At 34.2% G+C, this 21164-nt stretch overlaps 2 protein-coding genes across 5 annotated transcripts; both read left to right on the top strand.

The window, feature by feature from the left end:
* The first annotated feature begins 8537 nt into the window (after nt 1–8537).
* LOC111805827 (glucan endo-1,3-beta-glucosidase 8-like) lies at nt 8538–11228 on the top strand. Of its 2 annotated transcripts, XM_023691069.1 has the most exons (3): nt 8797–8887; nt 8986–9071; nt 10071–11228. In XM_023691069.1, exons 1-3 carry the CDS (start codon nt 8879–8881, stop codon nt 11194–11196), a joined length of 1221 nt encoding a protein of 406 aa, XP_023546837.1. In that variant the 5' UTR covers nt 8797–8878; the 3' UTR covers nt 11197–11228. The 2 variants fall into 2 exon arrangements, with proteins under 2 accessions (XP_023546836.1, XP_023546837.1); XM_023691068.1 differs by having other exon boundaries at nt 8538–9071.
* Nucleotides 11229–15443: 4215 nt separating this feature from the next.
* LOC111806062 (palmitoyl-acyl carrier protein thioesterase, chloroplastic-like) lies at nt 15444–19419 on the top strand. Of its 3 annotated transcripts, none has more exons than XR_002816734.1 (9): nt 15444–15655; nt 16263–16757; nt 16869–17002; nt 17405–17518; nt 17879–18050; nt 18148–18216; nt 18323–18633; nt 19124–19182; nt 19241–19359. XR_002816734.1 is itself a non-coding variant. In XM_023691409.1 (8 exons), exons 2-7 carry the CDS (start codon nt 16269–16271, stop codon nt 18593–18595), a joined length of 1251 nt encoding a protein of 416 aa, XP_023547177.1. In that variant the 5' UTR covers nt 15444–15655; nt 16263–16268; the 3' UTR covers nt 18596–18633; nt 19241–19419. The 3 variants fall into 3 exon arrangements, 1 of the variants encoding a protein (XP_023547177.1); XR_002816733.1 differs by having other exon boundaries at nt 19090–19182; XM_023691409.1 differs by lacking the exon at nt 19124–19182 and having other exon boundaries at nt 19241–19419.
* Nucleotides 19420–21164: the final 1745 nt, after the last annotated feature.

Genomic DNA, 21164 nt, shown 5'->3' with positions numbered 1-21164 from the left:
TAAAGGAAACTCCCTTAATTTCAAGATTTGTAGGCCGATAATGGACGACAAATCTCTTAATTGAGAAGAAAAAGGCAAATCATTTTATACTCCAACCTAATCCGTTAGCCGCCATCCTTGTAAGGGACAAAATCCTGTTTCTTCTAGAATGCTCGACCATAGCCCTATTACTTTTTTTTTTTATTATTATTTTTAAGCTTAATTTAATAAAAATATCTTATATTTGTTTAAAAAAATATTCATATATTAAAAAAAAAAAAAAACAAAATTCAAGAGTATTTTTAGTAATTTCACCTTATTTTATTTTCATTATTTTTTTTCTTCCTTTTGCTTTATGGCTATAATCTTACGAAATTGATTATGATTTATCTACAATTTTTCTGAATGGATTAAATTAATATTGATTATTCTTTGAAGAATAAATTTTAATTTTAATTATTGTTTATTTTATCCGTAAATTATATCTTATTTATCAATTCAAGTTTATGCGTGGAACTAAAATTTAAGCAATTTCATATTGTAAACGTTTTATATCTTTAATATTTAAATTTGAAGAGGAATCTTTGAAATTTAAATTTTGGTATACATAAATTTTACATTAAATAGCAATAGTATAAATATAAATTTTCAAGCATAGGTAGAAACTCAATTTTTTAGCTCAATCAAAACTTAATTCATATTTGAAAAATAATTTAAAATGAAAAAATGTAAATTTTTTAAAAAGTGACTTTAAATTTTTTAACAAAAGTTAAAAATATTCTTATAAGAGTTGNAAATTTTCTTAAAAAAAAAAAAAAAAAAAAGAAAGATAATTTTGGATTTTAAAGGTTTTTTTTTTTACTAAAATATTAAGAGATTCTATTTTAAACTTTTATTTTTAGTTTAGGATATTTTTTATAAAAACTATGAAGATTTTGTTGGATTATGAAAGTCCCACGTCCGCTAACCGCTAATTTAGGGAAGGATCATAGGTTTATAAGTGAGAAATACTAACTCACAATATCATACCATTGCCGAGATTTGAGTATTTTTTTAAATTTATTAATTTAGCCTTATTAATATTAAAATTATTATTGTCTTTTGTTTTTTTTTTCCTAGTTTAAAGGTTGACTGATGTTGATGGTGGTTGGTGGTTAGAGAAATGTAGGTGAATAATTTTGACTGGCCACTCATATCATCCAACCAACTCCTGCCTGTTACACAAACAGGACTCTCCAGAGGTATGATATTGTCCACTGCATAAGCTCTCATGGCTTGTCAATGGAATAAGTATTCCTCACTTATAAATCAATGATCTAAAACATGTAATATAATAATAATAAATAGAACGCACGTGTCAGGGAAAAGTGTTTTGACAAGTCTTGCTCTGTGACCCCACGCTGATTCGACCCAATAACGAGGGGATAAGCGTTATAGTTTACCAGCCACGCCAGCAATTTTTTTCTCTCTTGTAGACTAGGTGGCACTCGCAAGCCGACAGTGGATGAAAATCCACGTGGTATAAATAAGGTCAAATGCCACGTTGGATGACAGCGAAAACCTTGTGAGATGGTGGGGCCTCCCCTCTCGATGTTGCCTTTCTACATGCTTCCTCTCTGCTCCCCACACTTTTTGTTACTTTTTTTTTGGGTCCAAAATACCCCTTTGCCTTCTATTTAATGGCCCCACTTCTTATTTTCTTCCAATTTAGGGCCTATTTGGTCTACAAATATTAACGATTAGAATGGAGTTGTAGGTGGTTAGAAATCACGACTCTCCACAATAGTATGATATTGTCTACTTTGAGTATAAGCTATCATGACTTTGTTTTGGGCTTTCTCAAAAGGACTTATAAACACATGATCTTTCACTAAATTAACCAATGTGGGACTCAACTCTGAACAATCCTCAACATAGATGTTGTAGAGTCTGTCTTTTTAGATCTAATCCAATTGTTCAGTAATAAATTTTTTCAATTCTAATAATTCCATTTTTTTTTTGTTGTGTTAGCTTAGGTTGTTTGGGTTATCTATACAAATTTTTATTTTTGATAGAAATAATGTTGTAAAACGTTAATTTTTAAATATTTAATTAAAATTTACAATTTGAATATATCATTTTAAATAGTCAAAATTATTTTTTTAATGGTATATATTGGAACCTTTGAAAGAATTAAGGCGTATTTGAAGGGATTATTATTTTTAATATTTGTAATTTAGTCTAATAAATAGGAAAAAGAAAATAAAATAATTTTATTAAAAAATTCAAATGGAAGGGTAATAATGTCAATTAGAGAATAGTTTCCTATCCACAAGCTGACATCACGACTATTTTAAGTAAAAAAAGAAAAGGCATTAAATAAATACGAGTGGCGACAGCGTAAACTTCAGGCCCATATGCTCTCTATAAATACGCCATTGTCGCAACCGCCATTCCCCCAATTCCGTCCTTCTTCGCTAATCCTTTTTTGTCTCTCTCTCTTTTCTTAAATCCCTCCGCCCTCTGGTCTCCGCCCTAATGCCCTCTGCTTTCTCCGCAGCACACGCTTCACAGTCGACACAACTCTGCCTCGGAAACCGCCGCAAAACCAGTTTTCGAACGCGGTGCTTGCTGATGATCAAGCAACAGAAAACCAGATTCTATATTCTTGCCCGTTGTATCTCCATGCTTCTGTGTTGGAACGATCGCGATATTCCTGATTAAAGCACCTATTCCACCGTCGATTGTTGTTTCTTACCTCCGAAATCGACGATCAACGTCCTGTTTAGTCCGCGTGAGTTTCTGATCGGAATTGAACTCCGATTTGAACGGATTGGAGTGGAGGAATGCGGTTTAGGTATGACGTTGGATCGAAGATATACGATTTAATTTCTCGACAGCCGGTAAAACGCATCGCCGTGGTTCGTCCGCTTGGAATAGATTTCTCCTGTTCGGCAGGGAAGAGATAAATTGAAGGCAAGAACAAGCGTTGTTTTGTTCATTTTTGCTAATTTTACTGTGATATTGAACTGTTGATGAACTTCACTGGACGGATACTTGTACATAAACTGCTGAGAAAATTAGGTTTTCTTTTGTTTTGATATTGGACTCTGTTTTCGAGATCGATGAATTGAATCTTATTTGTGAATTTTGTTTAGGCATTTTGTTGAGATATAAACCATGAGATACGTTCTTGTCAAGATGGATTCATTTGTAAGAAGTCTCAAATTCTGAAGGAAATCAACTTCTGTGTTCTCTGTACAGAGCTTAGAATTATAATCTTAATTTGATGATTGTGCGATGGAAATACGAACAGAAGATTACAGTTCTTTTTCCTTTTATGGCATTTGATTCTAGAACTATGCGACATTGGAATATACTGTTGTTGTTGAAGGCCTGTATTGTTTGCAATTGGAATTGTTGATTTGATTTGATTTAGTGTGCAAATATGAGTGCTGTACTCTGTTGAGATATCCTTTCCTGGCTGAGAAATTATTCAATGCTCATATGGTAAGTATTATATTATGAGGGCTTAGAAATGGGGTTTTGATAATGCTAACAAATCGGATCGAATGCTTAGCTTGTTTTATGATTTAGTTAGGACTTTGTTTGTCTCCTGTTCGTTATCTTTCACTCCCCTTGTATAGGTTGGGGAAGGGCCGAGTGGATTACCTTTGGGAGCTAAGTTGATGATCTCGGTGGTCTTGTTAGTTGTTGATAAACTACGATTGCAGTTTTCTTTAGTAAGTCCCGGCTTAAGATAAGAGACAAAGAAAATGGTTGAAAACCGATTTAGTTTTTAGAACTTTAGTGTGACCTCTTATAGCGGAAGTTAGTCTAAAATGGAATTTTGTGTCCATGGTAGCGACAAGGGAAGACTTTCAGAAAAAACCAAAATTATACCACCAAAAAGAATAGAAAAAAGGGGAAAACCGATTTTCGGTCCTCTAGGCATGGTTTATGCCATGATCAGTATAAATGATTTCTTATTTAGGCTCATCATATGTTTACTGTGGGCTTAGACGTTGATACCCGTGCTTGGGTATGCGCAAGAGCCCTTGACAGGCACTCCAAGACCTGGCAACGCTCATGAAAACCCGGGTCAAAAGTCTTAGTGAGTAGCCCTCTCCTATCTAAGACTATTTCCACTAGTCTCTTTATATTTTTTAATTTTGTAATAATTTAGTTTTTACCGTAATAAAACGTTCTAATTTTTAATTGTTACATATATTACATTAAATTAAAATAAATGATTATAGCTATCAATTTTAATAAGTTTATTTTTTTTAAAAATATCAATGAATATTGAAAATTTATCCGTATTTTGATGGATATTTTACTTCACAAAATTTCCGTTGGAATACTCCCAAAACGACGTCGTGTAATCCAGAAGAGGACTACTAGTATTAGCTTAAACCTTAGTCTTCACGCAGTCTCCGGCGACAGTTCGCTTGCATCTGAAGCTGTGGGCGAGGGACGTTTGTAAGGCCGCCATTAAAACACTGAACAGTTCTTTCTTCATTTTCCAGCTGAAGTAGATTGTTCTTGTTCAACATTTTCCAGCTGCTTAATTGATCATGTGATTATGAACCTCCCCCCTTCTGCCTTACATTTTCTTGGTACCAGTGGGCTTTTTCTTTTGAATTTCATTTCTATTATTCCCGTTGTCTTACCATATTTCTCGTAATTGTGAGATCCCGCATTGATTGGAGAGGAAAACGAAACATTTCTTATAAGAGTGGAAATTTCTCCCTACCATGTTTTAAAACTTTGAGAGGAAGCTGGGAAGCTCAAAGAGAACAATATCTACTAGCGGTGGGGTTAAGTTGTTACAAATGATATCAAAGCCAGACACTGTGCCAGTGATGCTGGCCCTCAAATGCGGTGGATTGTGAGATCCTTATACCGGTTTGAGAGGGGAACGAAGTCATTCCTTATAAGGGTGTAGAAACCTCCCCCGTTCAGACCCGCTTTAAAACTTTGTGGGAAAGTCCAAAGAAGGGAAAGCCCAAAGAAACAATTCTCATTAACAGACGTGCTTTAAAACTTTGAGGGAAATTCCAAAGAAGGGAAAGCTCATATTTTGGATGTCTTATTTCCTTCCTTCCAAATGGAATTCTTTATTCTAAGTTCTGTAGTCTTTCTCCCTTTCTTCATGGATACCAATGGCTCGGTTTTTTTCGAGGCGTAATAGCCAAAGTCTACCCGCTATCATATATTGTCCTTTTCGGGTTTAGGCTTTTTCTTTTGAGCTTCCTCTCATTCTCCTCTTCAACTGAAGGTGGATCTCACAATCCACCCACCGTCGAGGTCCAGCGTCCTCGTTGAAACTTGTTCCTCTCTTCAATCGATGTGGGATCTCACAATTCACTCCCCTTTGGGGTCCAACGTTCTCGCTAACACACCGCTATGTGTCTTGGTTTGATACCATTTGTTACAACCCAAACTCGTTGCTGTTGAGGATTATTGGACGTGGGTCCCACATTGGCTAATTTAGAAAATGATCATCGGTTTACGAGTGAGGAATACTATCTTTATTGGTACGAGGCATTTTGGGGAAGCCCAAAGCAAAGCCATGAGAGCGTATGTTCAAAGTGGACAATATCATACCATTGTGGTGATCCGTGATTCCTAACAGTTGTTAGCAGATATTGTTTTCTTTAGACTTTTCCTTTCGGGCTTCCCTTCAAGGTTTTTAAAACGAGTCTGTTAGAGATAGGCTTCCACACCCTTATAAAGAATGTTTCGTTCTCCTCCTCAACCGATGTGGGATCTCACAATCCACCTACTTTCGGACATTCTCCTCTCCAATCGATGTAGAATTTCTACGATGGTCTTTTATCTTTTTCCACTCAATTATCTTACTTTTTTCTGTATCCGTGACTATAATTTGTTCAGTTTAATTACATTTACGGGCTCAATCAAGAGGAAGTACGGGAAGGGCTCCCTCCCTGGATTCACTCTTATTGCTTCATGCCACCAAACAAAAATCGAACATTTTATTATTTCGGTATGTTTACGGTTCAGATTGTTGGGAGTAAGTCCCACATTGACTAATTTAAGAAATGATCATGAGTTTATAAGTAAAGGAATACATGTTCATTGGTACGAGGCTTGAGTCGTGATTCCTAACATTTACGCCACACATAACATCATACCAAGCTATTATATTCGTTTTTCTGATTCGCTCATGCAAGAATTTCTTAGTTCTCACGTCGTCGTCTCTTAGATATAGAAGCTAGACCTATAATATGATATGCCAGCACTTAGGTGTTCTGGTTTCAAAGGCAAGATCGGCTTAGCTGCCCGTCGTCGTCTCTTAGATATAGAAGCTAGACCTATAATATGATATGCCAGCACTTAGGTGTTCTGGTTTCAAAGGCAAGATCGGCTTAGCTGCCCGTCGTCGTCTCTTAGATATAGAAGCTAGACCTATAATATGATATGCCAGCACTTAGGTGTTCTGGTTTCAAAGGCGAGATCGGCTTAGCTGCCCGTCGTCGTCTCTTAGATATAGAAGCTAGACCTATAATATGATATGCCAGCACTTAGGTGTTCTGGTTTCAAAGGCGAGATCGGCTTAGCTGCCCGTCGTCGTCTCTTAGATATAGAAGCTAGACCTATAATATGATATGCCAGCACTTAGGTGTTCTGGTTTCAAAGGCGAGATCGGCTTAGCTGCCCGTCGTCGTCTCTTAGATATAGAAGCTAGACCTATAATATGATATGCCAGCACTTAGGTGTTCTGGTTTCAAAGGCAAGATCAGCTTAGCTGCCAAATATTTCGATTTAATTCCATTAGTAATAACTTAACTTTGTACAAAAACCAATTATATTCGACAAAATGAGCTTGTCATGTTTTCTTTTCGAGCATCAACTTTAGTCAACCATCTCGAGAGACATTCAACTTTTCTACAGAGAACCTCTCTTTCTAGCTAACTCGTGGAAAAACAATATTATTTATTTATTTATTATTATTATTTTGGTAATAAATGGAAAAAGAAAAAGTGGTTTTATTAATAACTTTTTGAGAAGATAACACCATTTTTTTTCCTTTTATAAAGAGATAAACTTTGGGAAAAAGAGCAATAGAGATTAGAAGAAAAAAAAAAAAAAAAAAAAAAAAAAACATTACACATAGACTTGGGCTGGAAAGTTGCCTATTTAGTGCTTTCTTTTTCAACCCTTCTTCGTAAAGTAGTAAATCAAATTTCATATATATATATATATATATATATATTGGAAACCATGTTACTCGATAATCATCGAGCATATAAAAATAAAAGTTGATACACTGATTTTGTGACGCCCGAATATAATATATGAATGAACCGAGACTACATTCAAATGAAAAAGATCATAAGAATATGACGATGATCATAGTAACTCTAAATCTTGATCAGATTCTCGAGGAACAAACATCATTTAATAATTTCTTAGTAAGTAAATGAATTAAAGTTTAAAAATTTAAAATTAAAAAATAATTTATTATAATGAAAAAAGAGTGACTTATGATTGGTCGATTTTCTTTTAAATGTATAATTGAATTAAAAAAGGTTATGATATGGAAATAAAATGTGATAAATATTCCTAAGATTCCACCACTTATGTAATCAACAATTAATTTATTTCTGGCATTACCTAAAAATCTACACCTTTATTTATTTCCACTTTGTAAGCAGCTTTTTTGAGTCCCTTTCACACACACATATATATATATTTTTTAATAAAAAACCTAAAAGAAAAAAAAATTATGACTTTTCTAAAAATTAAAATATTTGGGCGTGGAATTTGAGAGATTAAGGCTCTAAAAAAGATTTATCTTCGACTTTAAATAATATTTTTGAGTTATAAATACGACTTTAAAAGAAGTAAAAATCATGTTTTATCTAGCTGACGATGTAAAGTTGTGGTGTAAATAATCACGAAATTAGATTATTAACGAAATATTCTTTATAAGGGTATGAAAACCACTCCCCAATAGACGTGTTTTAAAATCATGAGGCTAAAAGGGATACGTACAGAGCTAAAGCGGACATTATTGACTTTCTCATCGAAATTTGGAAAAAAAAAATTAAACTACGAACACAACTCTCCACAATGATATGATATTGTCTACTTTGATCATAAGCTCTCATGGCTTTACTTTGAGCTTCCCCAAAAGGCCTCATACCAATGGAGTGAATATTCCTCACTTATAAACCCATGATCATTCCCTAAATTAGCTGATGTGGGACTTTCATTATGTCCAACCATAAGTACTAATTTCACCCTTCAAAATTCAAAAACTACAAAATAAAATAATAATAATAATAATAAATAAATAAATAAAAGATAAAATTTAACTAAATACAAGAAATAAACATAAATTTAAAAAGGAAATTGTGTTTTTTTATTATTTATTTTAATTTATACGTATCTGATTATTATTATTATTTATTTATTTATTTATTTTTGTAGGAAGCAGCTCACGAACAAAAAGTGGCATTAACTGAATAACTGAATTAAGTAACGATTTATGTATTTATTTATTTATTTATTTCATTCCTTCTTCTTTTTCTCTGTGAGGCTCCATTTTTTTTCCCTTCCTCATGAAGCTCTTCTAAATCCAACTCCAACCAACACTCCATTTCCAGAGTCCTCTGGTTTCTTACTCCTTCCTTCTCGATTCCATCTTTATCAAAAACATTCCGATTCAAAGATTCGAGCCAATCAGAGATCGAATCGGCAAAAAAAGAGGAAAAAAAAAGAAGAACAATGTCGGAATCTGTGTTACGATTCCACAGAAATTGGATATTCAGAGCTTTGATTTTGTTGTTGTTGACGGTTGTTCCAAATGGATTTAGTGTTGGAGTGAACTGGGGAACTATGGCTACTCACCAGCTTCCTCCAGAGAAAGTTGTTAAAATGCTTCAAGAAAATGGGTTTCGTAAGTTGAAGCTTTTTGAAGCTGAGGATCGGATTTTGGAAGCCCTAATTGGGACTGATATTGAGGTTATGTTGGCTATTCCTAATTCAATGTTGCAGGTTATGAGTGAAGATCCTGAGGCTGCAGCTCTTTGGGTGGATTCTAATGTTACTGCTTACACTTATCATGGTGGTGTTAAAATCAAGTTGAGTATTGATTTACTTTGGTTTTTGTTCTTCATTTTTTGTGCACTTAAGGTGTTCGATGAAATTCCCACTTCATGGTTTCTCTGTTTTGAATTGTTCTTTTCAAGCCTGGCTTTGAAACTTCACATGAAATCTTTAGAAAGCGATTGAATTAGCCAAAAATAAGTTTAGGTCATCTTTTGTTTTAGTTGGTTTGATCGATCACTTCATGAGGAAGGATTTTTTATCATTTGGTCATTGTTTTTCTTTTTTTTTTTTCATGAGAAAGTGACGTTAGATTTCAAAACTATGGAAAGTAACCAAATGCCACTCTCAAATGATGGTCATTCATTGGTCCGTTATTGGGTGTTGCATATGTAATAGCCCGAGCTCACCGCTAGCAGATATTGTCCTCTTTGGATTCTCCCTTCCGGGCTTTCCCTCAAAGTTTTTAAAACACATCTGCTAGGGAGAGGTTTCCACACTCCTATCAAGAATGTTTTGTTCTTCTCTCCAACCGATGTGGGATCTCACAATAATCCACCCCTTTGGGGCCTAGCGTCCTTTCCACACCGTTATAAAGCATATTTCGTTCCCCTCTCTAACCGATGTGGGATCTCACAATTATCCACCCCCTTCGGGGCCTAACGTCCTCTCCACACCGTTATAAAGAATGTTTCATTCCTCTCTCCAACCGATGAGGGATCTCACAATTATCCACCCCTTTTGGGACCTAACGTCCTTTCCACACCCTTATAAGGAATGTTTCGTTCCTCTCTCCAACCAATTTGGAAACTCACAATAATCCACCCCTTCAGGGCCCAGCATCCTCATTGGCACTCGTTCCTCTCTCCAATCGATGCGGGATCTCGTAGCAACCTTCTAGACCGAAAGAATTGAAATTTGTTAATGCATTTTTAGAAGTTTAAGAACCCGAGTTTACGAATGTGAAGTTAGCTTAACAAGCATATTGGTTCTCTCTGTCTCCTATAAACTTCCATTGGAAACTGATTTTGCAGGTATGTTGCTGTAGGCAATGAGCCCTTTCTTAAGTCCTACAACGGCATCTATCTTCAATCAACGTTACCTGCCCTGAGGAATATCCAGCAAGCCTTAAACGATGCAGGACTTGGATCAAAGGTCAAAGCTACTATTCCTTTCAATGCTGATACTTACAATTCCCCGGACTCAAACCCGGTTCCATCTGCAGGCGATTTTCGGCCAGACGTCCGAGACTTAACAATCGAGATCCTACACTTCCTATCCATAAACAATGCACCATTCACAGTCAACATCTACCCCTTCCTCTCCCTATATGGCAATGACTACTTCCCCATCGACTTCGCCTTCTTTGATGGAACATACAAGTCCATCAAAGACGGAGATCTAACATACACAAACGTGTTCGATGCAAATTTCGACACTCTCGTTTCAGCTCTAACAAAAGCAGGATACCCCAACATGAAAATCATAGTAGGAGAAGTCGGCTGGCCAACCGACGGCGACAAACACGCCAATATCCAAAACGCAAAACGATTCAACCAGGGATTATTGAGGCATGCTCTAAGTGGGGAGGGAACCCCAGCAAGGGTAGGCATAATTGACATCTATCTCTTCAGCTTAATCGATGAAAATGCCAAGAGCATAGAGCCAGGGAGCTTTGAAAGGCATTGGGGAATATTCGAGTTCGATGGTAAGCCAAAATATGAGCTAGATCTGTCTGGTATAGAAGCCCAAAAGGGGCTGATAGCAGTAGAGGGAGTGAGATATATGGTGAAAAGATGGTGTGTTTTGAACCCAAATGTGAAGGATTGGGAAGGCTTGGCTTATAGTGTTGATTATGCTTGTAGCCTATCAGATTGCACTGCTTTGGAGTATGGATCTTCTTGCAATCAGCTAAGTGCAGAAGGGAATGCCTCTTATGCGTTTAATATGTACTATCAAATGAACAGCCAGAAGAGCTGGAACTGTGATTTTTCTGGTATGGCTGTGGTGACTCAAGAGGATCCTTCTTATGGCAGCTGCCAGTTCCCTGTTATGATTGATTATACCTTTTCTTCTTCTTCTTCTTCTTCTTCTTCTTCATTTCTGGATCTTCTGGTTGCAGGTTTCATGGGCTTTTTGGTGTTTTTGTTTCTGGATTGATTCATAATGGATTTGAGAATGATTTTTGTGAATTTGGGAAAGAGAAGTATAAGTTAAGATTGAAGCTGTTCATCATGTTTTTTTTTTTTTTTCCATGATCCGATGAAATTTGCGTTGGATGCTCGTGAAAATTTGTTTCTATACACGAGCCTTCTATGTCTACGTAGATATAACATCACTACGTGTTTCTCGTTCAAGTTGGAATTTTTCGTTTAAACAGTGAATGAAGAGGAAGTGGGAGATATCCCAGTCTCGTCTCAAGTTACTTTTATACATAGTATATTATATTTTTAGTTATGAAATATTATTTGATTTAGTTCTAAATAATATATATGGTCCGTTTTGGCTCGTTACGTATCACCGTCAATCTCATAACATTCCACGCTATTGTAAATGTAATCTTTTAACCTTTTTTAGTTTCAAAGGTATTTTTTTTAGATTCTTTTTTTTATTTTTTTTTTATTTTTTTTTTATTTTTTATTTTTATTTTTTTTAAGTTTAAGGTATTATTGAAGCTTTCGGAAGTTTAACATTTTATTTATTTATAAATTTTATTTGAGCTCAAGAAGCTTCTAGTTGTACCCGTCGAACTCTTTCGGATAAGCAATATTAAACTGTCAAAGTTGTTGGTTTGCTTTCAATATTAAACCGTGAAATTTGCGTTGGATGCTCGTGAAAATTTGTTTCTATACACGAGTCTTCTATGTCTACATAGATATAACTGTTGGATGATGGAAGTCCCACATCGACTAATTTAGGGAATGATCATGGGTTTATAAGTGAGGAATGCTAACTCTATTGGTATGAGGTCTTTTGGGGAAACCCAAAGCAAAGCCATGAGAGCTTAGGCTCAAAGTGGACAATATCATACCATTGTGGAGAGTCGTGTTCGTCTAACAATAACATCACTACGTGTTTCTCGTTCAAGTTGGAATTTTTCGTTTAAACAATGAATGAAGAGGAAGTGGGAGATATCCCCGTCTCTCGCCTCACATTACTTTTGTTCATAATATATTATATTTTTATTTATGAAATATTATTTGATTTCGTTCTAAATAATATATATGGTCCGTTTTGGCTCATTTGACCGTCAACTTCATAACTTTCCTATGTATTTTTCTTTTAACCTTTTTTAGTTTAAAAGATATTTTTAAATTTTTTAAATTTTTTTTCTTTTAAAAGTTTAAAGGTATTATTGAAACTTTCGAAAGTTTCGCCTTTTATTTATATATAAATTTTATTTGAGCTCGAGAGGCTTCTAGTTGTACCCGTCGAACTCTTTCGGATAAGCCGTATTAAACCGTCGAAGTTGTTAGTTTGCTTTTAATGCAGATAATAATAATAATAATAAATAAATAAATAAATAAAAATAAAAGGTTCACCTCAAAATTCACATTCATAATATATGGTATGAAACTTAGATATGACCAATAATATTTATGGTGCCGAATTGTTAGATTTATAAAATATAATGGATTTATTGCTTCCATGAGTATACCATAATTAATTAATACAAAACTCGATTTTTTTTTTAAATATTTTCCTTTACATTTTCAATGTTCCATTAATATAATAAATAATAAATAAATAATTATTTTTAAAAAACAATCCTCAATTTTAATTTTTTTTAGTATAAAATGCTAAGTTCACTCTAACATTTTTAAAATAATTTCATTGGTAATTTAATTTATGAAATATTTTACTCCTCAAACCAATTTCTTGATGGAACGTTTATTTTTAATTAATTTTCAAGGAATAAAATGTTAATTAAAAAAAAAAAAAAAAAAAAAAAAAAAAAAAAAAAAAAAAAAAAAAAAAAAATCATAATTAACACGTCTACGTCACACCAAATTATTTAGCTTAACTAGAAAAAAGGAAAAAATTGATACCTAAACCTAAAATATCTATGCTGTTTACATCACCGTGTTATGTTTTGGTGGCGTTGGTAGAATTTTATTTAGGGGGTGGATTGTGAGATCTCACATCGATTGGAAATGGGAACGAAACATTTCTTGTAAACGTGTGGAAACCTCTCCCTAATAGACATGTTTCAAAACTGTGAGCCTAACGAGGATACGTAACGAGTCAAAATGGACACTTATTGCTACACAATTGTCCGCTTTGGACCATTACACAATTACTGCTAAACGATGCTCATGTTGCCTCGTACATATAATACTCGAATAAAGGAAGGGTATAGGACTGTGACTGTGATGTCCCACATTGGTTGTGGAGGAGAACAAACCACCATTTATAAGGGTGTGAAAACCTTCTACTAGCATATGCGTTTTAAAGCCTTGAGGGCAAGCCCGAAAGGGAAAGTTCAAAGAGGACAATATCTGCTAGCTGTGGATCTGGGTCATTACAAATGGTATCAGAGCCAGACACCGAACGATGTGCCAGCCTTCTCGCTGTTCCCCGAAGGGGAGTAGACACGAGGCGGTGTGCCAGTAAGGACGCTGGGCCCCAAAGGGGGGTGGATTTGGGGGTGGTTCCACATCGATTGGAGGAAGGAAAGAGTGCCAGCGAGGACACTGGGCCCCGAAGGGGGGTGGATTGTGATGTCCCACATTGGTTGAGGAGGAGAACAAACCACCATTCATAATGATGTGGAAACCTTCCCCTAGCAGATGGGTTTTAAAGCCCCTTGAGGGCGAGCCCAAAAGGGAAAACCCAGGACAATATCTACTAGTAGTGGATCTGGGTCGTTAGCGTTTTAAAGCCTTGAGGGCGAGCCCAAAAAGGAAAACTCAAATCTGGGTCGTTAGCGTTTTAAAGCCTTGAGGGCGAGCCCAAAAAGGAAAACTCAAAGAGGACAATATCTGCTAGCGGTGGATCTGGGTCGTTACAGTGACATGTACACCCAAAGAGGACAATATCTGCTAGTGGTGAATCTGGATCGTTACAGTGACAAGTGCACGTAATTCGATAGATATTTATAAATTTAATTTTAAAAAATAAAAAGCTAGACGGGTAGCGGATGAGGTTTTAATTATTTGAATTCTAAATAATATTTCAATACGTAATGTATTCCATTGATAGCGACTTTATCTATATATATATATATATATATATATATATATATATATATATATATATGTATTTTTGCATGCATTAAAATTCTACTATAGTTAGGCTATTGTCACTCCTAAGAATATAGCTCACGGTTAATGTATATTTAATGTGATTTAATGGGAATTTATTACTTTAAGAGATACGTGAAAAGTAACTTTGAAAATTTATCCATAGTAACAAATATAATTTCATATAAATTAATATAGATTATATTAATTTAAGCCTAATTTAACTAAATAGCTAAATTAATAAAAATAAAAATTTCTAAATTTTTAATAATTTTTTTAAATTTAAAAAAAGTTTAAGAATGCTCTTAATTTGAAAAAATGAAACTAAATTATTAAATTTTAAGATTTTGATTGTTATTTACTTTAATATCTGATTTTTTTTAAAAAAAATTAATGGTAACCAAATACCTATTTTGTCCTTCAACTTTCATAAAATTATAAGATTTTTAGCGGTAATAATTAAATTAATATAAATTTGAAATAAAAGAATAATATTACTCCAACTTTAATGGATTAAACTATTTTAAACTAAATTATTATAAATAGAGATGTCCACGTGGCAGGATAGAGATCGGGAAGCGTTTCCCATCCCTGTCCCTATTCCCGCCTCTTATTTCAATATCTATTTCTGCAAAAAAAAAAAATTATTTATTTTTTATGATGATCATTTGTAAGGATCGAGTTCCAGTAAAAAAACATTCATATATATATTTTTAAAAATATATTAATTAAATAATTTTTAATAGATAATTCTCATTATATATATTTATATAGAAAGTGAGCAAGGCGGACGCTAATCGGGAGATATCTCTCTACACTCCTTTATCTATTCTCAATTTATTCACTGAGCGTTAAATACAGTTCTCTAATTATAAATTAAAATTAATTTTTTTTTATAATTTTATTCGAATTTTCTAGTATATATATATAATAAAATGTCAATACAAAATTAATATTGTAATAAAGAAAAAAAAAAATCCAAGTCTCGAACGATAAATGCGAGCAATAATTCAAGTTGAGCAGGTTGTAAGAAAAGGACGAGAAGGGCAAAATGGTAAATAATGGAAAAGAGGTGGCTGAATTTGGAAATTTGAAAGAAAAGGCGGGACCGGGACAGGTGGTTCCTATAAATTTCGGGCAGGGACTGGGATCTCTCATTCGTTTCCGCATTGTTCTTCCTCTTTCTGTCTCTCTTGTGTTGTAATCGAATATCGAGGGGTAAAGATTGCAAACCCTAAAAATCGACGAGGACAAGGGTTTATTGATCTGTAATGACGCTGTAGCCATTTTGCTGCACTTTTCTGTTGCTGTGGATTTGGATTCTTCCGCCATCGTTACGAATCCTATTCGTTTCAGCATTTTCTTGTGTGTTCAAGGTATGCATTCGTTGTTGTATTCTCTTTTGAGATTGGCGTTTTATGTTGTTGCGGGAGGAAAGTTTGGTTTGAATCAGAGAATGTGAGGGATGTAGTGTTCATTTTGTTTGGGAGAATTGGAACTTGATATATTCTGGAATTATGATGTTGTCCTGGGACTTTTGGTTTTTGAGTTGAACTTATTCCATTTGTCTACTAATTTTTGGTTGTGTCTTTTCATTATATTGCGGAATAACTTCACATTCGTCGTTCTGGAAACTGTTTTCTTGCTGTCGACGTGTTTATGCGTAGTTTCGCATTTCTCGGTTGTAAGTACATTCGTCGTTTTGGAATGATTTTTGCTTGCTGTTGGCCGTTTAGGAGCCGTCCAATCACAAGGACCTTTAATTATTCGGTCAAGAATTTTGCTACACTTCAATCGTTAATTTTGCTTTCCATTTCTTCAATTCCTATCTAATTAGGTGCTAGTTTCACTTGATATGCACTCTATATCTTAAAGAATCTGTTATTTGCTTCCCGTTGTTCTTAATCTTTCACTGATTAGCAGCAAATCTTTCGTTCAAGCTTTTTATTGATATACTGAAGTGTTTGATTTTGTTTTTTGAAGTTCATCATGGTAGCAACTGCTGCTACATCCGCGTTTTATCCTATTTCTTCTTCGTCTTCGTCTTCTGACCCTAAAGTAAAGAACACCAAAATTGGAGGTGGCTCTGGGAATTTGGGGGGGTTCAAGTCTAAATCTGTGTCTTCTGGAAGTCTTCGGGTGAAGACTAATGCCCAAGCCCCTTCCAAAGTAACTGGAAGCTCAACTGGCTTCAAGGCTGGGGATGACTTCATATCATCTCACCCACGAACTTTTATTAATCAGCTGCCTGACTGGAGCATGCTCCTTGCTGCTATTACTACTATCTTTTTAGCAGCTGAGAAGCAATGGATGATGCTCGACTGGAAACCTAGACGGCCGGACATGCTTATAGATCCGTTTGGTTTGGGAAGGATCGTTCAGGATGGTTTTGTGTATACCCAAAATTTCTCTATTAGATCCTACGAAATTGGTGCTGATCGTACAGCTTCTATAGAGACTTTAATGAATCATTTACAGGTACAATTAGCTTGTTGCCTTCTTGTGTTTTTATGAATAGCTATTAGCTGTAATTCTATGTATGCTTATGAAATGGAGATAAGTTATTCCAGTCGATGACATTGTGTGCAGGAAACTGCCCTTAATCATGTTAAGACTGTTGGGCTACTTGGAGATGGATTTGGTTCTACGCCAGAAATGTGCAAAAAGAACCTGATATGGGTAGTTACCAAGATGCAGATTATGGTAGACCGTTACCCTACTTGGTAAATTTAAGTTCTTCCATATGATGTATACGCTTCTAAAGATTGATTCAATATGTCTCTAGTGATTTTACTTGGGTGCACGATAACAGAATTGAGTTAAATGCAATAGTTTACGTTTGTTTTATCCCCTTAAGTAACATTTCTAGTATGGCACTGTTCCTGTNACGTTTGTTTTATCCCCTTAAGTAACATTTCTAGTATGGCACTGTTCCAACTATGTAACCTATTCATCTCTCTTTCACCTTCCAAAATTAAGTGATAAAAAAAGCATTGAACTGTTCACAGTCTAACAAGTCACTGAAATGGCCTTCAATTTACATTTTTCTTTTTGAGGTGGAAGTTTTTGGAGCCTGGCTGTGTGTCTTCTGCCTTAGACGACTTTTGCTTTCTTCTTTTATACAGGGGTGATACTGTTCAAGTAGACACTTGGGTCAGTGCTTCTGGAAGGAATGGCATGCGCCGTGATTGGCTCGTGTATGATTGCAAAACTGGAGACAATTTAACAAGAGCCTCCAGGTTGGTTACTTCACCCCATTCTGATGAAAATGTGGTATCATCTTTCATCATGCCTGTTGTGAACTTTTTTTCTCAACCCATGAATTATAAAATTAACCAGCTGCGGTTGAACCCATGATTGAGGAATTCAGGTTATAGGTTATGAAAGTTCTTGAATAGCTTGTGAATTTCTAATGTGTGTTTCATAAAGAATAGAAACAAATTTCGGTAAACTACATAGACTTTTTTTTCAATCTTAATTCTAATTGATCTTTGCATTGAGATTGTGGATTATGGTTGCAATCAATTTTCTACTATCAAGCCATTTTACATTTAGTGACCATAATTTACTGATATTGTCTTGTAATTTGCAATGTGAAGTACCTGGGTTATGATGAATAAACAGACAAGAAAGTTATCAAAGATTCCTGAGGAAGTGAGGAGAGAAATAGAGCCTAACTTTATGAATACTGCTCCTGTTATCGAAGATGATGGCAGGAGACTTTCAAAAATCGATGACGATACAGCTGATTACGTTCGAATGGGTTTGACTGTAAGTTGTTTCTTTTAACTTACCGGATCTCTCTGTGTGTTTCATTGTTACTGTTAAAATTTGGTTCAATAATGTCGACATTTCCATACTACTGCAGCCTAAGTGGAGTGATTTAGATGTCAACCAGCATGTTAACAATGTGAAGTACATTGGGTGGATTCTGGAGGTACACAAAACTAACCTTTCCATTCCTTCTCATCTATTACTAGTGTTATCTTCTAAAGCTTGGTTATATATCTCTTCGATTGTTAAATTATACTGGTCGTCAACAGAGCGCCCCGCCACCGATATTAGAGAGTCATGAACTTTCATCCATCACGTTGGAATACCGGAGGGAATGTGGGAGGGACAGTGTGCTGCAGTCCCTCACTGCTGCCACTGGCACGGACAGTGCAACTTCGTCAACTGCTGGTGTCGTTGACTACAATCACTTGCTTCGGTTCGATGATGGGACCGAGGTTGTGAGAGGAAGAACACAGTGGCGACCCAAATTTGGCAACAAATTTACCATCCTAGACCATATTTCAGCCGACCATGGAATTTAAGCTGCCTCGCTAGACCTCTCAACAGACCACAATCCATGGTTTGTGCAAAATTCTGCTTTTAATCCTTACATATACATACATCCTTACATATACATACATACATACATATACATACATACATACATATACATACATACATACATATACATACATACATACATATACATACATACATACATATACATACATCCTTACATATACATACATACATACATATACATACATACATACATATACATACATACATACATATACATACATACATACATATACATACATACATACATATACATACATCCTTACATATACATACATACATACATATACATACATACATACATATACATACATACATACATATACATACATACATACATATACATACATACATACATATATATATATATACACACACACACAAAAGAAGGGGAAAAAGGTTTGATTTAATTGTGTACTTGGCTCTAATGTGTATTAATTTTCGCACTTGTCCCCAGAAGGCTAACTTTATATAATGTGGGTGTTGCTCAGCCTGGTCGGTTGCTATACAATCAATGTATACCAACTGCCGGCTGACTGTCTCAGAGCAGGTTGGAAAATATATGTTTGTTTGAAAATTGATTATATTTTTTTTATTTTTACTTTCAGGGGATGGGATGGGATCAGGTCGGGTTCGGGTTCTTCTTGGAGAATTTTTCGTTTCTACTGGAATTAATGAGACGAGTCTTAAGATATATAAATATTTTGACTTACTGTTTAGTTTTTAAATTTAATGTAATTATTGAAATCTTATACTTTTAACATTAACCACCGTTATATTTCTTAAATTTTTATCACAATATATATTGACGTATATTGTATGTCATTAGTGAACTTTAAAAAAAAAATGAGACAAGAATTAGTGTGAACATGACCAACTTTATTTTTTAAAAAAACAATTGTTTTTATTTTTAATTTATTATTTAAATGTTTTTATTAATTATATCCAGTTGCGTTTGTGGGAATGGGAAAAGTAGGGAGTCCTTATCAAATAAAAGGGAAAAAGAAAAAGGGTTGATTTGTGTAAATTCAACATCACTTTGTAAAAGCAATTTGGTCAAATTAAGACGAAATATTGCATTAATAATTGGCCTAAATTCAATGGAATCCTAGGCTTTATTGTACCTTAATATATATTTTTTAATAAACTTTTTGGGCATATTAAAATTATGTTTTAATTTTTTCCTAAATTAAATTATACTATTTTTTTAATTATTTTTTAACGTTGAAATTTGTTCAAAAAATATATTTGGAGGTCGGAGACAAAGTGACATTTAATTTCGTTAAAAAATTAGTTTAAATATAAGTCTAAGACAACAATTAAAATTTTACTTTTATAAGACAAAATTAAAAAAATTTAAAAATTTAATAAACATTTTATAAATTTTATAAACATGTCCGAGCAATTAAAATAGTCGGAATATTTCCTTTTTCAAATTAATCACTTCACTGGAGAGAACTCGAGACATGAGCGATCGACCTACCTCATTTTTACATTGGTTTACCCGTTTCATTTTGATGGGTAGGTGCTTGGAAATAAAACAAAGATGAGGGACCCAAATGAAAATAAAGGAGAAATGGGGGGCACATTGTCAATAAAACAAATAGAATATGATCATTCACTCTTTGTTTGTTTGGGTATGTTCCTTGGAAGTTTCCCTTTGTCATTTCACACCATATTTCTCCTCTCTTTTAGTTTCGTTTTCACCCGAGATTGAATCACCTGATTTATCATTTACAGATGTTGGATAATACTTTGTTTTGTTCGACGACAATTTAAGATAATACTTTCATAGAGTTAAGAACGAGGTTCAAACTGTCGAAGATATTACGGTTGTGGATATATACAATCGCAACGAGAAAATAAGGGAAGGAGATGATTAACAATAGATAAGAGTGTTTGTCGGTTGAGTTGAGTCGGGTCGTGACATTTTTTAGACTCAACCATAATTTTTTTTTGTTGGGTTAGTTCAAGTTGTTCACGTTATTTATTCAAATTTTTATTTTTAATAAAACTAAAATGTCAGTTCATAAAACATTTAATTAATATTTAAATTATTTATAATAAAAAAAATATTTATGAAATTAAATAAAAATAAAATAAATATATTTATATATAATTGTAGAGAGCAAAAATATATATTTTAAAAATTAACGTAAATTTAAATTGGTTTAGTTTAACGGAATCGGTGAATTAACTCAATTTATAAAAATTTCATTTATTTGAAGTTAATTAAACTCAAAAAGTTCAGGACCATCGAGTTTTTTGGACACCCGTAAAAAACGTTGCAACTTTTTAAAAAATTGTTGAACTTATGGATAGATAGGAGATGACGTGACAGACTAAAACATCTCGACAAAACGACTCTATCATAACTACTCGTTTCTTAATCATCACATTGACATAATCAACGTTCCGATTCATTCACGTAAGCTAACATTCAAAGAACCGAACTCTTAATTTGTATAAACGGATATAAATAATCGAAGAAAAAATAACATTTACTTCATTATTTTAGTTAGGCGCTACCAA

The sequence above is a fragment of the Cucurbita pepo genome, chromosome LG11, assembly GCF_002806865.2.
Source record: "Cucurbita pepo subsp. pepo cultivar mu-cu-16 chromosome LG11, ASM280686v2, whole genome shotgun sequence".
NCBI lineage: Eukaryota > Viridiplantae > Streptophyta > Magnoliopsida > Cucurbitales > Cucurbitaceae > Cucurbita > Cucurbita pepo.
Note: the sequence above shows the minus strand (reverse complement) of the source record. Positions and strands in the feature narration are given on the sequence as shown.